General features: G+C 44.3%; 1 protein-coding gene across 1 annotated transcript in view; it reads right to left on the reverse strand.

Annotated features, from left to right (window-relative positions):
* CUX2 (cut like homeobox 2) overlaps positions 1–24,032 on the reverse strand; it is a 461,792-nt gene that overhangs the window by 58,140 nt on the left and 379,620 nt on the right. The window contains 2 exon segments of the mRNA XM_056821762.1: positions 8,069–8,192; positions 11,693–11,830. Coding sequence (XP_056677740.1) covers positions 8,069–8,192; positions 11,693–11,830 — 262 coding nt within the window.

The raw sequence follows: 24,032 nt of genomic DNA on the forward strand, positions 1-24,032 counted from the left end.
AACAGAGAGCAAGAGAGAGAAGGAGGGAGTGGAACTGAGAGAAGAGCTAGAGAGGGATGAAGGGGAACAAGAGATAGAGAGATACAGACAGAGAAAGAGAGTGACAGAGAAGAGATAGAGAGAGATGAAGGGGGAGACAGAAAGAAACAGAGAGAGAGGGAGGGAGAAAGAGGAGGAAAGAGACAGAGAGAAAGGCAGAGAGAGAGAGAGAGAGAGAGAGAGAGAGAGAGAGAGAGAGAGAGAGAGAGAGAGAAAGGGAGTGGGACAGAGAAGAGATAGAGAGGGATGAAGGGGGCAAGAGAGAGTGAGAGACAGAGACAGAGTCAGCAATAGAGAGACACACACAGAGACTGAGGAAGGGGAAGAAGGGAGAGTCAGAGAGATGGAGACAGACAGAAAGGCATAGAAAGAGGAGAGAGAGACGTTTAGACAGACAATAGACAGAGGGAGACAGAATCTACAGGGTGGTTTCTGGAGCTGGAAGAGCACAAGTAAGATCGAGCCAGCCTGATAATGGGTTTCTTAAATAGCTGGCAGGAAAGAATAGAGGCTTCTGGGTTTCTAACTGGCTGAAAAGAGCAATCTGCCATTGTCCATCTAGAGTGGGAAGGTCTTGTGGGGAGCAGCTGGTTTCTTTCCCCAAGGAGGACAGGGATCGAAGGTCAGAGAGGCTGTGGCCATGCAGTGTGGCTGGACTTGGAATCAGGAAGAGCTGAGTTTGAATCCTGCCTCAGATCCAAACTAGCTGTGTGACTCTAGGAAGGTCATTTAATCTCTCTCAGCCTCCGTTTCTCATCTGTAAAATGGGGATAATAATAGCACCTATTTCATAGGCTCAAAAGAGCTGAGACACAGAAAGCACTTTGCAAACCTTAGAGTCTGATAAATGTTTTTGCTCTTATAATTATTATAGGTAGAAGGAGGCTGTGAGAAACATTTCAGGGGATGGTCAAGGCTAGGATCTGACAAGGTACCTGTGGTTGGGGGACCCCAGTGTCTGAGGGAGATGGACTAGAATGGGGAAAGTGAGGGCTTTTTTGTATCCTTAGCGTTTTGTGTAGTATCTGGCACATAGTAGGGGCTTAATAAATGTCCACTGATTGTTGAATGAGTGGAGGGACACAGGACAGCTGATATTCAGGGAGATGCCCCATGGAGAAGGGATTGGCCTTGCTCTGCTCTACTTGGCCCCAGAGGGCAGCACCAGGGATGGGGCTACAATGCAAAGAGTTCAGTTGAGGGTGGATGGCAAGACATCCCCTTCCAGGGAAGGCTGGGTGGCTCTTTGTCCTGAAGAGGAAAGTCTTGTTCAGTTACGGCTTGGAGTCCACGGTCACTCGTGTCCCTTTGAACTGAGATTCTATAACCACAGAATACTAGTGGAGGGAGGGCCGTTGGGGACCAGCTTTTTGTAAGTCCATTTCCAGCTCTTGGCGCATACAACAAGCACCCAGGAAATGGTTCTTCCTTCCTTCATTTATTAATCTAATAGCTCTCAAAGAGTGATTCGCAGACCCTTGGAGAGCCACCCCCAAGACCCTTCCAGGGGTCCAGAAGGACAAACTATGTTCATTACAATACTAACATGGTCAATATCAATAGATATAAACCACAGAAACAAAAGTGCCTTGATGGGGATCCTCAGGACTTTTTTAAACCCATATTTTCTTTCTTAGAATCAACGTGATGTATTGGCTCCAAGGCAGAAGAGTGGTAAGGGTTGGGCAAGGGGGTCAAGTGACTTGCTCAGGGTCACACAGCTGGGAAATGTCTGAGGCCAGATTTGAACCCAGGACCTCCTGCCTCTAGGCCTGGCCCTCCATCTACTGAGCTACCTAGCTGCCCCCTAAATCTCTTATTTAGTGAGAAAGAAAGCAACTGGCCTTAGTGTAGGAAGACATGGTTCAAATCTAGATTCTGTCATTTTCCTGACTTGTTGACGCTGGACAAGTCATTTTACTCATCTTCTCAGTGGTAAGAATGAGGGAACTGGGTGGGATGATGATGGCCACTATGGCCACAACAGCAATTCCTATAGCCCTTTAAATGTGATACAGTGTTTTCTTCTAATGAACCCTGGGAGTCAAGTAGGCCAAGCAATGTTCAGTCCATTTTATGGATGAGATTAACTGATTGCCCAGTCACACAGCTGGTCATGTAGAAGCTTGGATTTGAACTTGGCTCATCTGACTTTAAGAGATTTAACTCTCTCTGTCTCTCTTCCTTCCTTTCGCTCCCTTTCCTTCCCTCATTCCATTCCATTCCTTTTTCTCCTTCCCTTCCCCTGCCCCTGCCCCTTCCTCTGCCCCTTTGTTTCCTTCCCTTCCCTTCCCTTCCCTTCCCTTCCCTTCCCTTCCCTTCCCTTCCCTTCCCTTCCCTTCCCTTCCCTTCCCTTTCCTTTCCTTTCCTTTCCTTTCCTTTCCTTTCCTTTCCTTTCCTTTCCTTTCCTTTCCTTTCCTTTCCTTTCCTTTCCTTTCCTTTCCTTTCCTTTCCTTTCCTTTCCTTTCCTTTCCTTTCCTTCCCTTCCCTTCCCTTCCCTTCCCTTCCCTTCCCTTCCCTTCCAATCTGAACCAATTCAATCCTCTTTAGGAGGGCTGGTATCCCCTTGTATCCCCTTTCACTTAGGGCTCATCAGCCTCAGTTTCTCCCAGCAGTAGGGATCCTAAGCCTGTGCTACTGTGCCCAGATTCAGCATTTTCTGCTCCCTCTTCTAAGGCTCCTTCCAACTCTAAAATCCTCTAATCTTGCAACACCAAGAGGCTGAGCAGCCTGCCCAAAGTAAGACAAATAGGAAGTGGCAGAGTCAGGATTTGAATTCAGTTCTCTTTCCATGAGGAAAAGTTCTTTTTTGCCAGAAAAGTCACAGGTAAGAACCCATCAAGACCAGCAGGGAGGGGGCAGCTGGGTAGCTCAGTGGATTGAGAGCCAGGCCTAGAGACCGGAAGTGTTAGGTTCAAACCTGGCCTCAGACACTTCCCAGCTGTGTGACCCTGGGCAAGTCACTTGACCCCCATTGCCTAGCCCTTACCACTCTTCTGCCTTGGAGCCAATACACAGTACTGAAGAAGGTAAGGGTTGAAGAAAAATAAAAAAGACCAGCAGGGAGCTTTGGGGAGAAGAGATTCTCCCTTTTCTCCAGCCTTCCATTGGTTCAATCATATCTCCATCATTATCACACTCAAATGACCAAATCAGAGAATCAGGAACCATTGACTCCTTCCAGTAGTACTTGGTTCTGACTCTCCTGCAATAACATTAACAGCTAGCATTTTACCTGGTCCTTTGAGTTTGAAATAGTATTTAAAAATATATATTTATACACGATATTTATAAATATTATTCCATTTGACCATCACAAGAACCCTGAGAGGTCGGTGCTATTATTACCCCCATTTTGCAGATGAGAAAACTGAAGCTGAGAGCAATTAAGCAACTTGTTCAGGATCTCCCAGCTACTTGGCTGCATCTTCAACACCTCTGAGAAGTGGTCATGCATTCTTGAATGAAAGTCCTTTTTTTAAGGCAGCCCATTCTATCTTTTAAAAAAATAAACTTTAACTTCTGTCTTAGAATCAATACTGTGTATTGGTTCCAAGGCAGAAGAGCAGTAAGGGCTAGGCAATGGGGGTGAAGTGACTTGCCCAGGGTCACACAGCTGGGAAGTGTCTGAGGCCAGATTTGAATCCAGGACCTCCTGTCTCTGGGGCTGGCTCTCCATCCACGGAGACACCCAGCTGCCCCCCCCCCCCCCATTCTATCTTTGATTATAAATCTTCTCTAGTAAGCTTCCATCCATCCCCCTGGTCCTGCCAAAGGGAACGGGCTTGGGCTATTTCATTACAAGAGGCATCATGCTGGGGATGCAGACTCTAAACGATCACTCTATTACAAATAGTAATAATATGGAAAAAATCATTTCTTATTTTTTAATGTGTTCTCTTTTTGGACTGGACAGTGGAAAAGCATATTGATAAACAAAGGTTAAGTGAAAAACAAGGGAGGCATCTTGGACTCTGCCCTGAACGGGTCAGGGGGGAGCATGGTGTTTCCTTTCTGGGTACCACGTTTTATTTAATTTTTTTCCATCTTAGAATCAATATTGCATATTGGTTCTAAGGCAGAAGAGTAATAAAGGCAAGGCCATGGGGGTGAAGTGCCTTGCTCAGGGTCTAAGAAATTAAATTCATTTTGGAAACAAAGAAAAAGAAAAAGACGGGCACTGAGAAACTGGAGGGGGTCCAGGGGAGGGCTACCAGGATGGACGCCATGCCATATACATGGAGAGGACTGGGCATGCTTATCCTGGAAGAGAGAGCTCTCAAGGGGCCAGGGGAGCTGTTGAAAAGTCATCAGAAGGGCTGTCTGTCCCAGGGAAGAGGTATCAGCCTCATTCTCCTCCGCCCCAGAGGGCAGGACCAGGAGCATCCGAGAGGAGGAAGCGGAGAGCTGTAAGACATCCAAAAAGCCTTCTACCCTTTGGAGACTTGCGCCACCGTGCTCCTGAGAGTGGGGGCTAAGGAGGATGCGGTGTCCCGGGTGAGCCGAGTCCTGAAGGGGAGAATGGATCTCTTTTGGGGCGGGGAAGAGGCTTTTGGTGTCTGGAGGGCTTGTTAACCATCTTAATGAGACCATTACTAAATTTTGAAAGCTTACTTACTGTTCAAGAAAGAAGGGAGCTCCCCAAGCATCTACGTACCCCAGAAACGATATACATAAGCTGTTAGTCTTTTGTTTGTTTTTGTTTAAAGGAGATAAATTCAGAGGGGCAGCTGGGTGGCTCAGTGGATTGAGAGCCACGACTAGAGATGGGGGGTCTTGGGTTCAAATCTGACCTCAGACACTTCCCAGCTGTGTGACCCTGGGCAAGTCACTTCACCCCCATTGCCTAGCTCTTTCCACTCTTCTGCCTTGGAGCCAATACACATTACTGACTCCAAGACGGAAAGTGAGGGTTTAAAAAAAAATAAGGGGATAAATTCAGGAGGAGGAAATGTGGTTGAGTGGGAAGAGCTCCAGACAAATTAGGAGGCTTGTTCTTGGCTTATCCATTCCTGTCAGACCTTGGAACAGTCACTTTACCTCCATAGACCTGAATTTTGGTAAAATATTGGTGCATGATCCCTGAACTCCTTGCCTCAGTGCGCATTTTTGTGGATTTGTGGAACACTGAAAAACCGCAAGTGACTGGGGAAGTGCCACACCAGGAGAACAAGCGATAGAACAGCAACATGGGGAAGACACCTTGGAAAGACTGAAGAATTGACCAATGAGATGACCAGCCATGATTCCGGGATGTCAGTGATGAGGGATGCTGCTCGCCTCCTGACAGAGAAGGGGGACTCGGGGTAAAGAGTAACAGATATTTTTTTGGGCACGGCCAATGGGGGGGAATCTGTTTTGCATATTTGCTGTAAGGGACGTTGTTTTAAATTTTCTTTTTTTTTTTCAAATGGAGGTTAAGGAGAGAGAAAATAAATGCTTATTAATAAAAAAATTGCAAGAAAAAAAGGAGAGTGACTTGGGTCTGCAAATATGAAGGTAATTCCTCCTCCTCCTCTTACTACCACTGCTGCCATTTCTAGAGCACTTTCTATGTGCCAAGCACTTTAATCATAATAATAGCCGGTATTTAAATAGTGCTAACAAGCACTGTGCTAAATGCTTTACAATTATTATCTCATTTGATCCTTAAAACAGTCCTGGGAGGTGTTAGTATGATTCTCGTGTTTTAGTTAAGGAAACCAAGGTAGACAGAGGTTAAGTGACTTGCCCAGGGTCATTAGTAAGAGTCTAAGGTTGGGTTTGATTATTCTTTTTAAAATTTTTATTTAAGATAAAATTATTACTTGTTTGTTTTTAAAATTCATTAAAAAACACACCAAACCTTTACTTTCTTATATCAGTTCTAAGGCAGAAGACCAGTAAGGGCTAGGCAGTTGGGGTTAAGTGACTTGCCCAGGGTCACACAGCTAGGAAGTATCTGAGGCCAGATTTGAACCCAGGACTTCCTGACTACAGGCCTGGTTCTTTATCCACTGAGTCATCTAGCTGCTTTTCCAATAAACATTTCTTAAGCACCTACTAAGTATCAGACCCTAGTTATAGACACAAAAGCAAAAAAAAAAAAGAAATAATCTCTATACTTCCCAGCTGTGTGACCCTAGGCAAGTCACTTGACTCCCATTGCCTAGCCCTTAGCACTTTTCTGCCTTGGAACCAATACACAGTATTGATTCTAAGATGGAAGGTAAGGGTTTAAAAAAAAAAGAAATAATCTCTGCCCTCAAAGTGTTTACATTGTATTGGGAGGACGCAATACAGACACAAATTATTATAAATATATACAAAATAAGATGGAGTGTCTGAGGTCAAATTTGAACCCAGGACTTCCCATCTAAAGGGCTAGCTTTCTATCCATTGATCTTCCTAGCTGTCCCTAATACTCATTTAAAAAAATCCGAGTTCCAAGTTTTTCTTTCCTCTTGCCCCTTTTTATATCACAAGAAATAGGATATTAATTATATATATGAAATCATGAAAAACATATTTGCACAATAGCCATGTTGCAAAAAAACAAAAACAAACAAGAAAAAGAAAGACATTGAAAAAATTATGCTTTAGTCTGTACTCAGAGTTCATCAGTTCTTTCTCTGGAGGTGGAGAGCATTTTTCATCATGGGTCCTTTGGAATTTTCTTTGTCAGAATAGGTGTGCCTTTCACAGTTCATCATTATACAATGTTGCTGTTACCATGTACAATGTTTCTTGGTTCTGCTCACTTCACTTTGCATCTGTTCATGTAAGTCTTTCCAGGTTTTTCTGAAAGCAACCCCTTCATCATTTCTTAGAGCACAAGAGTATTTTATCATCATCACAGACCACAATTTTCCAGCCATTCCCCAACTGATGGGATTCCCCTTACTTTTTAATCCTTTGCCACCACAAAAAAGAGCTTCTATAAATAATATTATAACATACAAATAATTCCTAATAAATATTTTAAAAATCCTTTCTTTTTTACCTCTTTGGGGTACAAGCCTAGTAGTGGTATTGCTGGGTCAAAGGAAAGCACTGTTTTATAGCCCTTTGGATCTGGTTCCAAATTGCTCTCCAGAGAATGTTTGGATCAGTTCACAACTACATCAATAGTGCAGGAGTGTTCCAGTTTTCTCTCACCTCCATATGAATTTGTCATTTTCCTCTTCTGTCATTTTAGCTGACCTGATAGGTATGAAGTGCTACCTCAGAGTTATTTTTTAATATTTTAATATATTTAAATTAAATCAATATTTCAATAATAAAATTGAATAATAAATAAAATGACAATATCTCAATAATATAAAACATTTAAATAATAAAATAATATTTTACTAACTATTTTAATAATATCAAAATATTTCAATAATATTTTAAATGAAAATATATTATTAATTAGAAAAATTTAACAAATGATATTTTAATGATTTAATATAAATACTTTAAAATTAATATATAATCAATAAAATAATATGTTAATAATAAAATAGTTTATAATATATTTATATAATATTTTTAATAATATGTTTTATTTTAATACTACCAAAGTATTTTAATGATTTAAAATAAAAATATATTATTAATAAAATAATAAAATAGTATTTTAATACTAAAACAACTTTAATAATAAAATAATATTTTAATAATTGCCTTTCTCTAATCAATAGTGATTTAGAGCTTGTTTTCATAGGACTACAGATAGCTTTGGTTTCTTCTGAGAACTGCCTGTTCATGTCCTTTCATCATTTTTAAATTGGGGAATGACTCATATTATAACTTTGAATCATATTACAAATTTGGCTCAGTTCCCTGTATTCTTGAGCAATGAGGAATTCTGATCATCTGGACTCCAGGCTCTCCAGTGCTCTATCCACTGAGCCACCATGATGCCTACTTTCCATTTCAGGTCTTCTGACCTGCTCGAGGAACATCTGCTCTTCTCATTTCTACCCTCTGGACTCCTGAGCACAAACCTCCTTCCCGTTCCCTCTCTCCATCTCCCCACCAACCCAAACACCCTTGACTCACTCACTTTGGTTTCTCTGCCTCATTTCTCTGCAGCAAGGTTTCTGTTAAAAGTGCTTTGTTGGGAATGCCCGGAAGCCTGGGTCCCTCTGACACCGTGAACCCAACTGGAGTCGTCCCTTCTCTCTGCTCTGCAGGTTAGAAAGAGAAGACGAGTCATTGGAGAGGCAGAGAAAAGAGATTCCCGCTGATAGGTCAAAGACCCAGTGACCGGTGCAAGAAAATGGATTTCCCCAACTTCCCCAAATTGATTTAGGCTTCTGAATGGATGTGTCCGGCTGGTGGCTCATCAGCTGTGGGAGGGAGGACAACAGATGGGGATGGAGAGGATGGGGTGGATGGTTTCTGAAGGTTTGAACTGAAGTTGTCAAATGCCCCCATTCTTCTTGGCTGGGCATCAGACCACCTAGAGGACTTGAACACATCCTTACCTGTAGTGTGGCCCTGGATAAGTCATTTAACCTCTGAGTCTCAGGTTCCCTAGGATTTCTCAACTAAGTTAAAGATGGGCTGCAATCTGCATGGTGATTGCAATTTCCACACCTGGGGTTTTCTTGCTAGTGCTGAGATCCCCATGAGATACAAAGTATTTTATAATAACAATAATAATAATGATAATAATAACTAGAATCTATGTAGTTCTTTAGAAATATAGAATCCCATTTGATCTTTGCAACAACCCTGGGAGGTAGGGGCTAATATGATCCCCATTTTACAGATGAGGAAACTGAGGCCGAAAGAGGTGAAGGGACATTTTACCTTCGTGATGTTGGCCAAGGCCCTTCACCTCCGTTGGCCTTGACTTCCTCATCTGTAAAACGAAGTGGTTGGATTCAATGGCCTCCAAGGTTCATATGATCTCTCTCTGGGCCTGGTTTCTTCACGTCTAAAAAGAAGGGGGTGTCCGAGCCTGTGATTCTAAGACCACCACTCTGCCCACTGCACCACCAATGACCACTAGTGGTGCCATAGTACATAGAACTCTGTGGATCTGGCGTCAGGAAGATATGAGCCTCGGGCCCTCATGAGCTGTGTGGATCCTGGGCAAGCCATGTTGCTGCCTGCCTCAGTTTCCCCACTTGTAAAGTTGGGATAATAACAGCACTTACCTCCCTGGGTTGTTATGAGGATCAAATATCTGTAAAACACTTAGCATAGCGCCTAGCACATAAAAATGTCAGCTATTATTTTTTTATTTTTATTTTTAAAAACTCTTGTCTTCCATCTTGGAATCAATACTGTATATTGGTTCCAAGGCAGAAGAGTGGTCAGGGCTTGGCAAGGTGGGATGAAGCAACTTGCCCAGGGTCTCCCAGCTAGCAAATGTCTTGGGTCAGATTTGAACCCAGGATCTCCTTTCTTTAGATCTGGCTCTCCATCCACTGAGCCACCCAGCTGCCCCAATCTTTCTGCTTCTTAAGATTCTTTGCTTCCCAGGAGTGTAAGATGGTGGTAGAAATTCCATTCTTCCCAGGAAACCTTCCTTAAGGAGTTGAACCCTCATTAATCTCCCTTGTTCCCTCCTCTGTGGGCAGCCAGCCATTGGTCACCCTGCGCTGTCATTTTCCTGCTTCCTGTGCCAGTCTGGTCTCTACAACCTGCCCTGGTATTCTTTAGGGTTTGAAGGCCATGCCACAGTGTCTCTTCCTGGGCCTTGGTTGCCCAAGGGAGACATTCAACAAATATTTGGGGGAGGGGATTGGATCCTTTCCTCCCACACCAGGGTGGAGGGGATCAAAGGGAAGAAAAGGCTGAAAGGGGACAAGCTCTGATTACTGCATGTCGGGTCCCCCGGATTCTCAAAGGCTAGGCCGGCAGAGGATCTGCTTGGTCTCCGAGATTAGCAACGGGAGGATGTTGGGAAGGGGCAGACCAAGGCTTTGCCAACTCCAGAACCAGGTTCTCTGCCCCATCACTGATGTCAGGACAAACCTCCTGACAACGAGGGTCATCCACAAGGGGCAGGGGAAGGCGTAGCTTCTCCCTCTCTCCCTTCTTCCAGAAGGGCATATTGTAGTGGAGATTCCTCTAGTGTATGAGTCTGACTTAATGGCCACTCTGGCCTCTCGAGGCCCTGAAGACTGGATACACCAACTAGGGAGCATCCCAAAGGACAACCAGACCTCTGGGAGGTGAAGATCTAAGGCCACGGGGACTCTTAAAGCGGGAACTGGTTTTAAAAAATATTTTGATTGTTGTGTGACCATTTATGGATGTATTGAAGAAACTTAATTCTGAGAAGGAATCTGCCAAAGGGTTCCATGACACAACCCAGGTTAAGAACCTTTGAGCTAGAGGGAGGATAGAAATCTGTTCTTTTTTTAATCTTTTTTTAAACCCTTACCTTCTATCTTAGAATCGATACTAAGTATCGGTTCTATGGCAGAAAAGCAGTAAGGGCTAGCCAACTGGAGTTGAGTGACTTGACCAAGGTCACACAGCTAAGAAGTATCTGAGGCCAGATTTGAAACCTTGTCTACAGGTTTGGTGTTCTATCTACCTCTTGGAGATCTGTTTTTTTTTTCTTTTTCTGAAAGGTCCCACTAGAAGGAATGTTTCATATATGCCCAAACACAGGAGGTCAGCTCTGTAATCCAAAGAACTGGGTTCAGATTCCAGGTTTGTTACTACCTATGTGACTGTAAAGTCACTTTGCTTTTCCTGGTCTGTTTCCTCATTCGGTCAAGGATAGAGTTGACCTCAAAGGTCTTTTTCAAGTTCCATATCCTGGGATTTTATGATTAGTTATTGAATTTCTGCAGGTCTCAGTTTCTTTACCTGTAACGTCATCGACAATCACTAATGCCCCTATTAGCTCTAAATAGAAAATCCTATGATGCCATGACCAGCCTCGCAGTCTTCACCAGATACAGGGAAATGACTTTTTTGAATAAAGAAGCTCCTGGAGACCATCTATTAAGGTCTAAAAGGGTTAAAAGTTAAAATAAAGCAAGGAATTCCCACAGTGGTGAAATCAGGGCTCTATGGAGGATTCTTATTTCTTACCTCACTTTTTCCTTTTTTAAAAAATCCTTACTTTCTCTCTTAGAATCAATACTAAATATTGGTTCCAAGGCAGAAAAATGGTAAGGGCTGGGCAATTGGGATCACATAGTTTGGAAGTATCTGAGGACAGATTTGAACCCAGGACCTCCTGTCTTCAGGCCTGACTCTTTATCAGTGTCCAATGTCTTTTAAACCCTTACCTTCCATCTTAGAATCAATACCATGAATTGGTTCCAGGGCAGAAAAGTAATTAGGGCTAGACAACTGGAGTTGAGTGACTTGCCCAGGGTCACCCAGCCAGGAAGTGTCTGAGGCCAGATTTGAATCTTGGACCTCCCATCTCGAGGCCTGGCTCTCTATCCACTGAGCCACCCAGTTGCCCTCTCTAATGTCCTTCTTAAACTGTGGTGCCTAGAGCTGAACACAATATTCCAGATGAGATCTGGTCAGGGTAGAGGACAGTGGGTCTATCACTGCCTTTCCTGGAAGCTTGGACCCTTCCAGGTTAGTCTAAGATGGTATTTGCTTTGGGTTTCCAACCCTGGTGACTTGTATTGGGCTTACAGCCCACTAAAAGCCTGAGATTATTTTCCTTAAGAATCCTTCAGGCAGGAAGTGATGGTACCTTTGGTCTTGAGAATGTCTGGGTGCTTCTTCCACTGGACGTGGAGATCTTTCAGGGGTTGGCTGGTAGGGTCGAAAGCTTGTAGCTGCTGCAATCTATCTTCCAAGCTTCTTGCTGCCTCAAACACAGGCACAGGGTCTGGGGAGAAAGCAACCCGGTGAGTGGCTTGCCCAATTCCCACCCCTCACCATTACACCTACAGCTCCAACATGGAGAGACAGCCAGCCTAGCTTGGTGAGTAAAGCACAGGATTTGGAGTCAGATCCTGCTTCAAGTCCCTCCTCTGCCTCATTTTTAAAAAAAACCTTTATGTTATGCCTTAGAATTTATACCAAGTATCAGTTCCAAGGTAGAAGAATGGTAAGGGCTAGGCACATGGGGTTAAGTGACTCAGCCAGGAAGTGTCTGAGGACAGATTTGAACCCAGGACTCACTAACTTCAGGCCTGTCACCTTTGCCTTTCATTAATGAATAAGATAAAGAATAAGATAATTTAATTGCTTCAACTTTCAATTTCTACTTAGTCATTTGGGGATGATAATCCTGTATCCACAAGAGGTAGTGAGAAGTAATGGATTCAGAAGTCTGGACATCTGAGTGTTGGCTCTGCCCCTGACACTTACCAATTATGTGACCTTGGGTAAATCTCTCTCACTCAGGACCTGATTTTGAGCTCTCAAAGCCTTACTTTCCTTATCTGTAAAATGGGGACAATAAAATTTGCTCTAATAACCTCATAGTGTTCCTGAAAGGGAAGTACTTTATATGTTGTAAAGAACCATGGATTGAGAGCCAGGCCCAGATATGGGAGGTCCTGGGTCCAAATCTGACTTCAGACACTTCCTAGCTGTGTGACCCTGGGCAAGTCACTTAACTCCCCCTGCTCAGATCTTACTGCTCTTCTGCCTTAGAACCAATACACAGTATTGATTCCAAGATGGAAGGTGAGGGTTAAAAAAAAAAAGAACTAAGGAATAAGCATTATTATTTTAAAATTTTATTAAATAGCAATTAACATTTTTAATTATAATTTTTATTAAATAAAAATTAAATAATAAATATTAAAAATTTTATTTAATAAAAAGATTATTAACAATCTTATTAATTAGTCTATTAAATAATGATGATTAATACTACTGTTATTAATTTATGAAATAATAGCATTTAATACCTCTATTAACTGATAGCATTATTAACAATATTATTATCTCCCAGGTCAGGATTCATGTGAAAGAAAAACCTTTGTAAACAGTAAAGGAATCCACATGTGTTAGAAGGCTGGTCAGTGAGAGCTCAGGCCTCCAAAGCACGAATAGAACGCTCTGACTAATGCTCGGTGAGCTTGTTTCTAGCCATGGGTCATGGCGGCTATCTCCAAACTTTTCTAACTGGTTCCTGATTGCTTACTGTCGGCAGAAGAGAAGCCCGTTAATTGGCTGCTGAGCCGGAAACAAGCGCTGCACATAAAAGGTGTTCGTTAACTGGACAAACTGGTCTCTCTCTTTTATGGTGGGGAGTGAGGTAGCAAGTGCTGTAGGCTCTGGGTGGGAGAACACCAACAGCCTTACTCTCTGAATCCGACCAAGATCAATCTCCAAGGATGGCTAGTGTCTGAGGCTCTGTGTCCGGCCACAAGAGACTTGCCCAGGAGTTATCCTCCATTCCAAAGTGTTGGAGCCCAATTCTCCCAAAGACGGACATTGAGGGAAGACTGGGCCTCACCCCGTCCAGTTTGGGGGATGCTGATGCTTTTATTCGGGCTTTATCTTTTCAATTAAATATCCCTTTTATAAAAGGTAGTTGACATTAATTATAATTATAAATAATTACATATATAGATATAATTATAATTCATTAACCTGGGTGTAACCATTGGTCAATCTATGATTCAGGAGAAGAGATCCACTTGCAATTGATGCTGATAAAAACATAAAAGAAACAAAGGCTTGAGCCCATGGACCATGCTGAGGGAGATGAAGCTAGCTAGCCTCTAGAGCAGTGGTTCTCAACCTTTCTAATGCCGTGGCCCCGCACTACAGTTCCTCTTGTTGAGGTGACCCCAAACCAAAAAATTATTTTGGTGGCTACTTCAAAACTGTAATTTTGCTACAGTTGTGATTCGGAATGTAAATACCTGATATGCATCATGTATTCTCATTGCTACAAATTGAGAGGTTGAGAACCACTGCTCTAGAGCATCATTCAGAGTTGGGAAGAACCCTAGAATGTGGAATGTCAGACCTGGGGGGAGTCTAGAACATGGAATGTTGGACCTGGGAGGGGTCTTAAAACATATTCTTTTTTTTTTTAAACCCTTACCTTCCGTCTTGGAGTCAATACTGTGTATTGGCTCCAAGGCAGAAGAGGGGTAAGGGCTAGGCAATGGGGGTCAAGTGACTTGCCCAGGGTCACACAGTTGGGAAGTGTCTGAGGCCATATTTGAACCTAGGACCTCCCGTCTCTAGACCTGACTCTCAATCCACTGAGCTACCCAGCTGCCCCCCCCCCCCGAACATATTTTATTAGAGATGGGAGAGTCCTTAGAATACAGGGTGAGGAGAGACCTGAGATCATAGAACTAAAAAAGCCAGAGGAGCCTGAGAGCATTGAATGCCAGAGTTAGAGACCCCCTCCAACCCAACCCTCTCAATTGAATTCCTTTCTCCCTACTCCATATTGCGCCATTTCCACTTTCCATGATGCCCTTCTCCCTCTCGTCCCCTCAAAGGACCGGCCCTCTCAAGTGGGCATTTCAGAGTGGCATCCTCGCCCTGCTCCTGCGGCGGATCCGGGCACCCCCGAGCCCTTCCCACTTGAACCCCTGGGAGACGGAGAGCTCCTTAGCTGCCCCTTGGGCTTGGGGAGCAAACCTCTTCCCTCCAAGCCCCCCACCGCCCCTAATAATGCCTGTTTATTTAGGCAAAGGAAGAAGGACACAATAGCAGTTTATGCCGAGGTAAGCAGGTGCATTCAAACAGTCTGTCTTTCTCTGTCAGCATTACACCATCATTAGCTAGTGTCTGCTCAGCAGGGTGTACCATTATGTCTCCCACGGCTGATGTAATTATACATTGACATAATTAACCCAGCAAGCCCATTAGGCAGGCCAGCTAAAAATTCATCTATAATTATTTGTTGTGTGCATGCTAATGAGTCCATCTGCACCGCCATTGTACAACACCGAACAAATTAATTTACAAGTCTGGATTTTTTAATAAGTTCAAGAAAATGCTGCCTATTGTGTTGGGTTTCTCGAAAAAAAAAAGAAAGAAAGAAAAATGCCAAGAAGAGTCCAGGGTCGGGGCCGCCGGACCAAGCCGAGGGTCCCCGGCCCGGCTCACGGGGGCGGCCCTGATTCCAGGACGATGGGAGAGGAAAGAGCCAGCTCTGCGGCCGCCAGCCTGTAGACGAGTATCAATGCAGGATAATTATATGCGATGATAATAAACGATGGCATCCATTCACGGGGATGTGAATTACAATATCGATGCTGCATTGTGCTTGAAGGCTGTAATTGTTTGGGTCACGGCTCTTCCTTCCCGGCTCCATCTCTCCTTGCGAGGGTGGGCTGGGTCGGGCCAGGGAGACCCGGGAGGATGGGAAGTGGACGTCGGAGAGGCTTCTACAATGGGCGAAGCCACTTGCTTTTTGTTTGTGGTGGGGTTCACCTTCTACTTAAAAAAAGTATTTAAACCCTCACCTGCTGCCTTAGTATTGATTCTAAGAGAGGAGGGTGGCTGGGGTGAAGGGACTTGCCCAGGGTCACCCAGCTGGAAAATGTCAGTCAATCCAGTCCATTCTCCATTCAGCCACCCAAGTGATGGCCCCAAGGGGCAGGTCTGGCCATGACACCCCATACTCCTCCACTCAATGAACTCCAATGACTCCCTATTACTTCTAGGATCAAGTGTCAAATGCTTCATCTATTTTTTTCCTTTAAAGTTCTTACTTTTTGGGGGCAGCTGGGTAGCTTAGTGGATTAAGAGCTGGTCCTAGAGACGGGAGGTCCTAGGTTCAAATCTGGCCTCAGCCACTTCCTAGCTGTGTGACCCCGGGCAAGTCACTTGACCCCCATGGCCTAGCCCTTACCACTCTTCTGCCTTGGAGCCAATACACAGTATTGACTCCAAGACGGAAGGTAAGGGTTTAAAAAAAAAATTCTTACTTTTTGACCTTGAAGCAATTCTAAGACAGGAAAGGGGTAAGGAGAAGGCAATCAGGGTTAAATGACTTGCCCAGGGTCATCCAGCTGGGAAATGTCAGAGGTCAAATTTGAACCCAAGTCCTCCGGTCTTCAGACCTGGCTATGCCACCTTGCTGTTTCTCCATTTAGCTTTTAAAGGCCATTACAATCTGGCTCTTTCCCACATTCAATCTAGTATCCTCGGGCTCTTTGCTGTTCCTCACCCAAGACACTCCACCTCCTGAATTGTGCCCCATTCCTGTAGGTTTTCTCTCTTTCTAGTCTCGGCTAGAATCCTCTTTTCTGATCCCACTAGTATGAATGACTTTCCTGGGAGTTCTCTCCCAATTTAATCTGTTTCTATCTTGTTTGGGGCAGCTAAATGGCATCAGAATGAACAGAGGGCCAGACCTAGAGTCAGGACAACCTGAGTTCAAATCTGGCCTCAGACACATACTTGCTTTGTGGCCCTGGGCAAGTCACTTCACTGCAGTTTGCCTCAGCTTCCCCATTTGAAAAATAGGGAAAATAATACCTATTTGCCAGGTTTGTTGTGAGAATCAAATGAAAAAATGATTGTAAAGGGCTAAACATTCTGTCTGGGACATAGTCAGTGCTTAATAATTGCTTGACCATCTGTGCTTTTCTCTGCTGGAGACCCAGACAGCTTATCAACATCATTCCTAAAATATAGTGCCCAGAACTGAACATACTACTTCAAGAGAATAACCAGGCCTTTTGCTTTCTGGCTACAAATGAACTAACTTACTTTCCTTCTTTCCATCCTTCCCTCCCTCTTTTCTTTCCTTCCTTCCTTTTTGCCTTATTCTTCCTTTTATCTTACCCACTCTCTTTTTTCTTCCTTCCTTCCTTCCTTCCTTCCTTCCTTCCTTCCTTCCTTCCTTCCTTCCTTCCTTCCTTCCTTCCTTCCTTCCTCTTTTCCTGCCATATTCTTCCTTCTCTCCTTTTCTTTCCTTCCTTCCTACCACATTCTTTTCTTTTTCTCCCCCTTTTCTTTCCTTCCTTTCTGCCTTATTCTTCCTTCCATCCTACCCTCTCTCTTCTTTCCTCTTCCTTCCCTTCCTCTTTTCCTTCCTGCCTTCTTTATTCTTCCTTCCTCTTTTCCTCCCTTCCTTCTTTATTCTTCCTTCCCTCCCTCTTCTTTCATTTCTTTCTCTTCCTTCCATCCTTCTTTCACTCTCTTCCTTCCTTCTTTCCTTCTTTCCTTCCTTCCTTCCTTCCTTCCTTCCTTCCTTCCTTCCTTCCTTCCTTCCTTCCTTCCTTCCTTCCTTCCTTCCTTCCTTCCTTCCGTCCATCCTTCCTTCCTTCCTCTTTAAAAGCCTTATCTTCTTAGTATCAATTCTAAGACAAAAGGGCAAAGGCTAGGCAATGGGGGTTAAGTGACTTGCTCAGGGTTACACAGCTAGGAAGAATCTGAGACCACATTTGAACCAAGGTGCTCTTGACTCCAGGTCTGGGTCTATCCACTGGGCTACCTAGCTGTTCCCCACAAATGAACTTTCTGAATTTGTGTCCTAGCCAAGGACATCCAGAAAGTTGACCAAACCACAGATCTAGATTATTAGACTGTAAGTTCTTTGAGGGCAAGGATTTGCATTAGCCAGCATTTAGCACAGAGCCCCCTGGAACATAGCAGGGGCTTAATAAATCCTTATTGACTGACTGACTTACTTCTCCAAGTTCATCCAGGCAGTAAAATCACAGGGCTGGGATTTGAACTCAGTTCTTGGGATTCCTGCCACTGGACCTGGTAAGCTATCTTGGTTTGCCAGAGGGTCCCTGGCCAGCTGCTCTGAGTGGTCTGTTTTTTCACTATCCCTTCTGGAAGCCTTTCCTGAGCACCCTGGGGCTGGGGTGCCTAAGTCTTGAGTCTTCATCCTAAGATAACATGGAAAAGCTTTCTGTATCACAGGGCTGTGCTGATCTTTTAAAAAGGGAGACCCGTGATGTTCTTGGCCCGTTAGCTTCAATTCAAGCCTGGATAAAATATTAGGCTGAATAACAAAGCAATCGATGGGCAAACACTTAGATGAGAAACAATATGAGTGATTTTCAGAGCCAGTTCATGAAATAGAGACCAGCTCTGACAAACCAACAGCCCGCCTTGCCGAAGTAACAGGTTTGGTGGAGGAGGGAAAGCAGCCGGCTTCAAGTACCAGGAGTCTCAACACCTTCTAGGGTGGGAAATCCACAAGTGAATAATAAAAGATATTATTATTAATTAATTAAATTAATAATTATTTTAGATCTAATTATCAGTTAATTATAATTATTTTGTTAATTAGAATGAATAATAATAATAAAGTGACCTGGGGAGGGAGACTATAGGAATCATGTAATCTTGGAAAACTTATGTGTAAACTTGTTGGAATAAAATAAAGGAAAAAAATAAAATTAAAAAAATAATGAAGTGACCTTTACTCATAAAAATAACTCAATGCTTTACATTCATTATCTCGTTTAATCCTTACAACTGCCCTGTGCAGTCTGTGACAGGAAGTCACTAAATCTCCAATTTTTCTTGTGTCTATCTAGTCTGTGCTTCCTTGGTTGCATGCTATTTTTCTCTGTGTGCTTCTGGAGATCAGGGACTGTTTTTGGCATTCCTTTGTACCCCTGGTGCTTAACAATGCTTAGATAAATGTGTGTTGATTGGCTGATTGACTTCAATCTCCCTGGATCTATTTCCTCATCAGTTAAAAAGGGGTCTGGACTAGTGAACTCTAAAGTCTCTTTCAAGGGCAGCCAGGTGGCATGGTGGATATAACTCTGGAGTTAGGGAGACCCGAGTTCAAATATGACCTCAGACACTTATTAGCAATGTGACCCTGAGTAAACTTAACTCTGTTGGCCTCAGTTTCCTCGAACTGTTAAATGAGCTGGAGAAGGACATGGTAAATAATTCTAGTATCTTCAGCAAGAAAACCCCAAAAGGGGTTACAAAAGAGTCAGATACTTCATAATTGTGTGACCCTGGGCAAGTTGCTTTACCCTGCCTGCCTCAGTTTCTCCACTTGTAAAATGAACTGGAGAAGGAAATGGCAAAGCTACTTCAGTATCTCTGCCAAGAAAACCCCAAATGAGGTCAGGAAGAGTAAGATTGGATGGAATAATAAGGTATCTGAAACCATCCTGGGATCTTTGGACATCCTTTAGGTTTATGAATTTCTTTTGCCCACAACCATGGGCAAGGTGGGAGGTAGCTAGTGCTGGTGTTATTGTCCCCATTTAACAGACTAAGAAATGAAGGTCTTGAAACAACTTGAAAAGGGCAGAGCCAATTGGGTCTCCTGATTCCATGAGATTCTGTCTATAGAATGATGTTGGGAAAAGCTCCCCAGCAATGAGAGCTACCCCAAAGGAGAATCTGGGGTGTAGCGAGCTCTTTGTCACAAGTGGGATTTCAGCAAGATCGAGAAGAGCAGCTGCCGGGGATCTTGGGGAAGGGATCTTGGTTCAGGTGTGGCTTCTTCTAGAAGGCTTCAGAGACCCCTTCTAGGATGCTGGTTTTGGCTGAAAGGACCAAAAAGCATTTTGGATTGGGGACCCTGGAAGCAATAAATCAATAATATGTCAGTGCTGAAGCCTGCGGTCCTGTCTAGCATTTGCTTGGAACAGCCAAAGTTCGAGGCAAACTTTGGTCCTTAGGGCCGAAGACCCAAAGTCATAGAGTGACTCATCATGGACCAAAGATGGCGGGCTGGGATAGGCATACCCAGGTAGAGACAGGCCTGGGAGGAGTCTTAGAATTAGGGATGTCAGAGCCTGGAAGGGCCTTAGAATTAGGGGTGTCAGAGCCTGGAGGGGCTGTAAAACAGGGGGTGTCAGAGCCTGGAGGAGCCTTAGAATAGGGGGTGTCAGAGCCTGGAGGAGCCTTAGAACAGGGGGTATCAGAGCCTAGAGGAGCCTTAGAATTAGGGGTGTCAGAGCCTGGAGGAGCCTTAGAACAGGGGGTATCAGAGCCTGGAGGGGCCTTAGAATTAGGGGTGTCAGAGCCTGGAGGAGCCTTAGAACAGGGGGTATCAGAGCCTGGAGGAGCCTTAGAATTAGGGGTGTCAGAGCCTGGAGGAGCCTTAGAACAGGGGGTATCAGAGCCTGGAGGAGCCTTAGAATTAGGGGTGTCAGAGCCTGGAGGAGCCTTAGAACAGGGGGTATCAGAGCCTGGAGGAGCCTTAGAATTAGGGGTGTCAGAACCTAGAATGGCCTTAGAACAGGGAGTGCTTGAGCTGGGAAGCATCCTAAAACATCTACTAGGACCCAGAACATATACTCCTCTTAGTGTTCATCTAGACTAACCATTTCATTTTACAGATAAATCATTTGAGGATCAGAGACATAGAGTGACTTGCCCAAGGTCACACAGGGAGTTAGTGACAGAGGAACTTAGGTCTTCTTGACTTCCAGCCGAAGACTTTCTCCTCTTGCCCATAGCAGCCGTGGGCTCTCTGGCCTCTCCCTGCTCATTGAGATGTCTGGGCAATGGGCCACTTGGGAGAGGCTGATGAGCTGGGGCAGGGGCCCAGGGCTGCCATGGCAAGCTGGCTACGGTGACCCAGGCAGGAAATTTCATGTACTTGTTTCAGGGAGAGTCTCAGGGAAGGCACTGAAGACAGGTCACAGGAAGGGGCTCTGACAGCAACGAGGGTTAATAGGATGGGTATGGAATATGAATCCATGATTGAATTATTTGGGGGGAAATTCCCAGGTAAGGAAGCTCCCTCCCTAAAGCAGAGCAGCACCTCCTCTTCAACTTGGAGCACGAGTGTTGCTTGGGATGCTCACTGGGAGAACTTGATTTTGGGGTGTCCCGGCCCCCAGGCCAGCTCTCTGATCTCTCAGATGGGGATGATTTTTCCAAAATCAGTCATTAATTGAGAGTAGCAGGAGCCCAAGGATTCCCTAGCCCCTGGTTATGGGGGATGAGTAGGTGGTTACAATAAAAAATTAGGGCAGGACTAGGAGATCAAAGGTGTTCTCCTGCCTTTAGATATCTGGAGGGTTTGTCTGTGACAAGTGACAGATCATCATCTTCTTTTTAAAGCCTTTAAATTCTTACCTTCTGTTTTAGTGTCATCTCCCCCCCCCCCTCTCTCTCTCCCTCTCTCTCTCTCTCTCCCTCCCTCTCTCTCTCTCTCTCTCTCTCTCTCTCTCTCTCTCTCTCTCTCTCTCTCTCTCTCTCTACCTCCTTCCCTCCCTTTCTCTCTCTCTCTGGTTCTCTCTCTCTGGTTCTCTCTCTCTGGTTCTCTCTCTCTCTCTCTCTCTCTCTCTCTCTCTCTCTCTCTCTCTCTCTCTCTCTTCTCTCTCTCTGGTTCTCTCTCTTCTCTCCCCCCCCCCCCCGTTTCCTGTTTCTGTCTCTTCTTTCTCTCTCTCATTATCCCCTCTTTCCCTCTGTCTTTTCTCCCTCCTTTCCTCTCTCCCTCCTTCCCTCTCTCTTTCATTCTCTCCTGTTTCTATCTTTTCTATTTCTGTCCCTCCATTGTCTCTTTCCCCTTCCATCTTAAAACCAATGCTGTGTGTTGGTTCCAAGGCAGAAGAGCAGTAAGAGTTAGGCAATGGGGGTTAAGTGACTTACCCAGGGCCACACAGCTAGGAAGTGTCTGAGGTCACATTTGAACCCAGGACCTCCCCTCTAGGCCTGGCTCTTAATCCGATGAGCCACCCAGCTCCTCTCCAACCAACTTTTTTAACTAAGGGAGTGCCTATTTTCTCAAGAGTTAATGTACTTTAGCAGATCTATCTCTGACCCTGGAGTTAGAAGGCCTGAGCTACTTAACGAGTTACTTAAACTCTCCAGGTCTCAGTTTCCCAAATGGGGATGATAATAATAAACTAGATTTTTTGAATGCTTTAATGTTTTCCAAAAGACCAACCTCAAAATAATGCTATGAGGTAGGCAGTGTAAGTGTCATCCTCCTCCCTGGACAGACGAGGAGGAAAAGGACAGATAGGGAAACTGAGGCTCAAAGGAGTAAAGGGATTTAGCACCATGCTTGGTACAGAGTAAGCATTTAAATGCTCATTCATTTATTCATCCATCCATCCATCCATCCATCCATCCATCCATCCATCCATCCATCACTGGGGCATTATGTCCCAAGGTCCAAAGCATCCTCTAATCACACACACTCTCACAAGATTAAATTTATCTCAGAAAGTGGATTTTTTGGTATTGCTTAGCCCAGGCACCAGAAATGATAGTTATGACTCTGTGCCAAGGAAGCAAGAGGACACACGTGGACAGAAGGACAAACAGCCAGGCAGAGTGCTGCAGGCTTGGAGACAAGCCCAAGAAATAGTAAACAGGGACACAATTGGAGCTGGATCACTCACTCATATGCATTTCCTGATCTCTTAGTGTTAGTCACTTTCCTCTGTTGATTTTCTCCCCATTATCCATTTATCTCATTATCTCTCTAAGTCTCTAGGCAGAAAAGTGAGGCAGTGGGAAGAGTTTTGGTCCAGCAGCCAGGAAGACCTGAGTTCCAATCCTGTCTGTGTGACCCTGTCAGAGTTACTTTAACTTTTTTGCCTCAGTTTTCTCATCTAATGTTTATTACTGCCCATAAGTGTTTTAGTTTAATATTTCACTTGTAGAGGCACAGCAAGGTGGCTCAGTGGATTGAGAGCCAGGCCTAGAGATAGGAGGGAGGCCCTGGGTTCAAATGTAGCCTCAGCGACTTCCTAGCTGTGTGACCCTGGGCAAGTCGCTTCACTCCCATTGCCTAGCCCTTACCAGTCTTCTGCCTTGGAACCAAGACCCAGTAATGATTATATGTTGGAAGGTAAGGGTTAAAATATCTCACAAAATTCTGACTGCATCCCTGACTGACTATATTTACAGATTTCCATCATCCTATGTTGGGGGCAGCTAGGTGGAGCCATGGATAGAGTGCCAATCCTGGTGTCCTGAAGACTCCTATTTCTGAGTTCAAATCCAGCTTCAGATTTTAGCTGTGTGACTGGGCAAGTCACTTATCCCTCTCTGCCTCAGTTTCCTCATCTGTCAAATGAGATGGAAAAGGAAATGGCCAACCACTAAAGTCTGTCTGTCAAGAAAACTCTTTATGGGGCCAGGAAGAGTCAAATATGACCCAAATCACCTGAAAATCATTCTCTGCTAGAGTCTGTAGGAAATCCTAAATGGAAGGGACATGTCATGTGAATCCTGATCACCATGGGCCATTCTTTGACTCTGTTCTACAATGGAGAAAAACGGAACCAACCATTTCCAGCCACGTAGAATGGCTGACCTACAAGGCATTTATTTTGTCAATGAAAACTCAGAAAGGGTTGTTTGCTCAGGTAGCTGGGACAATAAGCGCAGGGTTGTGGTGAGGACCAAAGAAGAGGAGATTTAGAAAGTGCTGGGCAGACGTACGCACTTTATACAAGCTTACTCTTTCCCCTTCCCATGTATCCAGTCGACAATGTCTGTTTTGCACATAGATGTATGCATGCTACCCACCACTCTCCCATTACACTGTGAGCTAGTTCTTTCTGTCTCTGCTTATCTCTTCTTTCCCTCTGTCTCTCCTTTCTTTTTCAGTCTTTTCTATTTCTGTCTCTTTGTTCTCTCTCATGATTTCCTTTTTCCTTTGATTTTTCTCTTTCTCACTCTGTCTTTTCTACTATCTCCTCTCTCTCTCTTCTTTCCCTCAGTCTCTCTCTTTCACTCTCTCCTGTTTCTGTCTTTTCTACTTCTGTCTCTTCTTTCTCATTATATCCTCCTTCCCTCAGTCTCTATCTTTCCTCTCTCTCCCTCTCTCCTTTTCTTTCTCTCCATCTCTTCTCCCTCTCTCCCTCCCTCTCTCTTTCTCTTCTGTTTTTGTCTTTTCTACTTCTGTCTCTTCTTTCTCTCTCTCCCTCTCTCTCTCTCTCTCACTATATCCTCTTTCCCTTGGTCTCTGTCTTTCCCTTCTCTCCTTTTCTTTCTCTCCTTCTTCTCTCCCTCTTCCTCTCTCCTTCCCTGTCTCTTCTCTTCTCTCTCTCTTTTCCCTCTGACTCTATCTCTGTCTCTCTCCCTCTTTCTCTCTCCCCCTCTCCCTCTCTCTTTCCCTTGGTATCTCTATTTCACTCTCTCCTGTTTCTGTCTTTTCTACTTCTGTCTCTTCTCTCTCTCTCTCTCTCTCTCTCTCT

Source organism: Monodelphis domestica, chromosome 3, assembly GCF_027887165.1.
Source record: "Monodelphis domestica isolate mMonDom1 chromosome 3, mMonDom1.pri, whole genome shotgun sequence".
Classification (NCBI taxonomy): Eukaryota; Metazoa; Chordata; class Mammalia; order Didelphimorphia; family Didelphidae; genus Monodelphis; species Monodelphis domestica.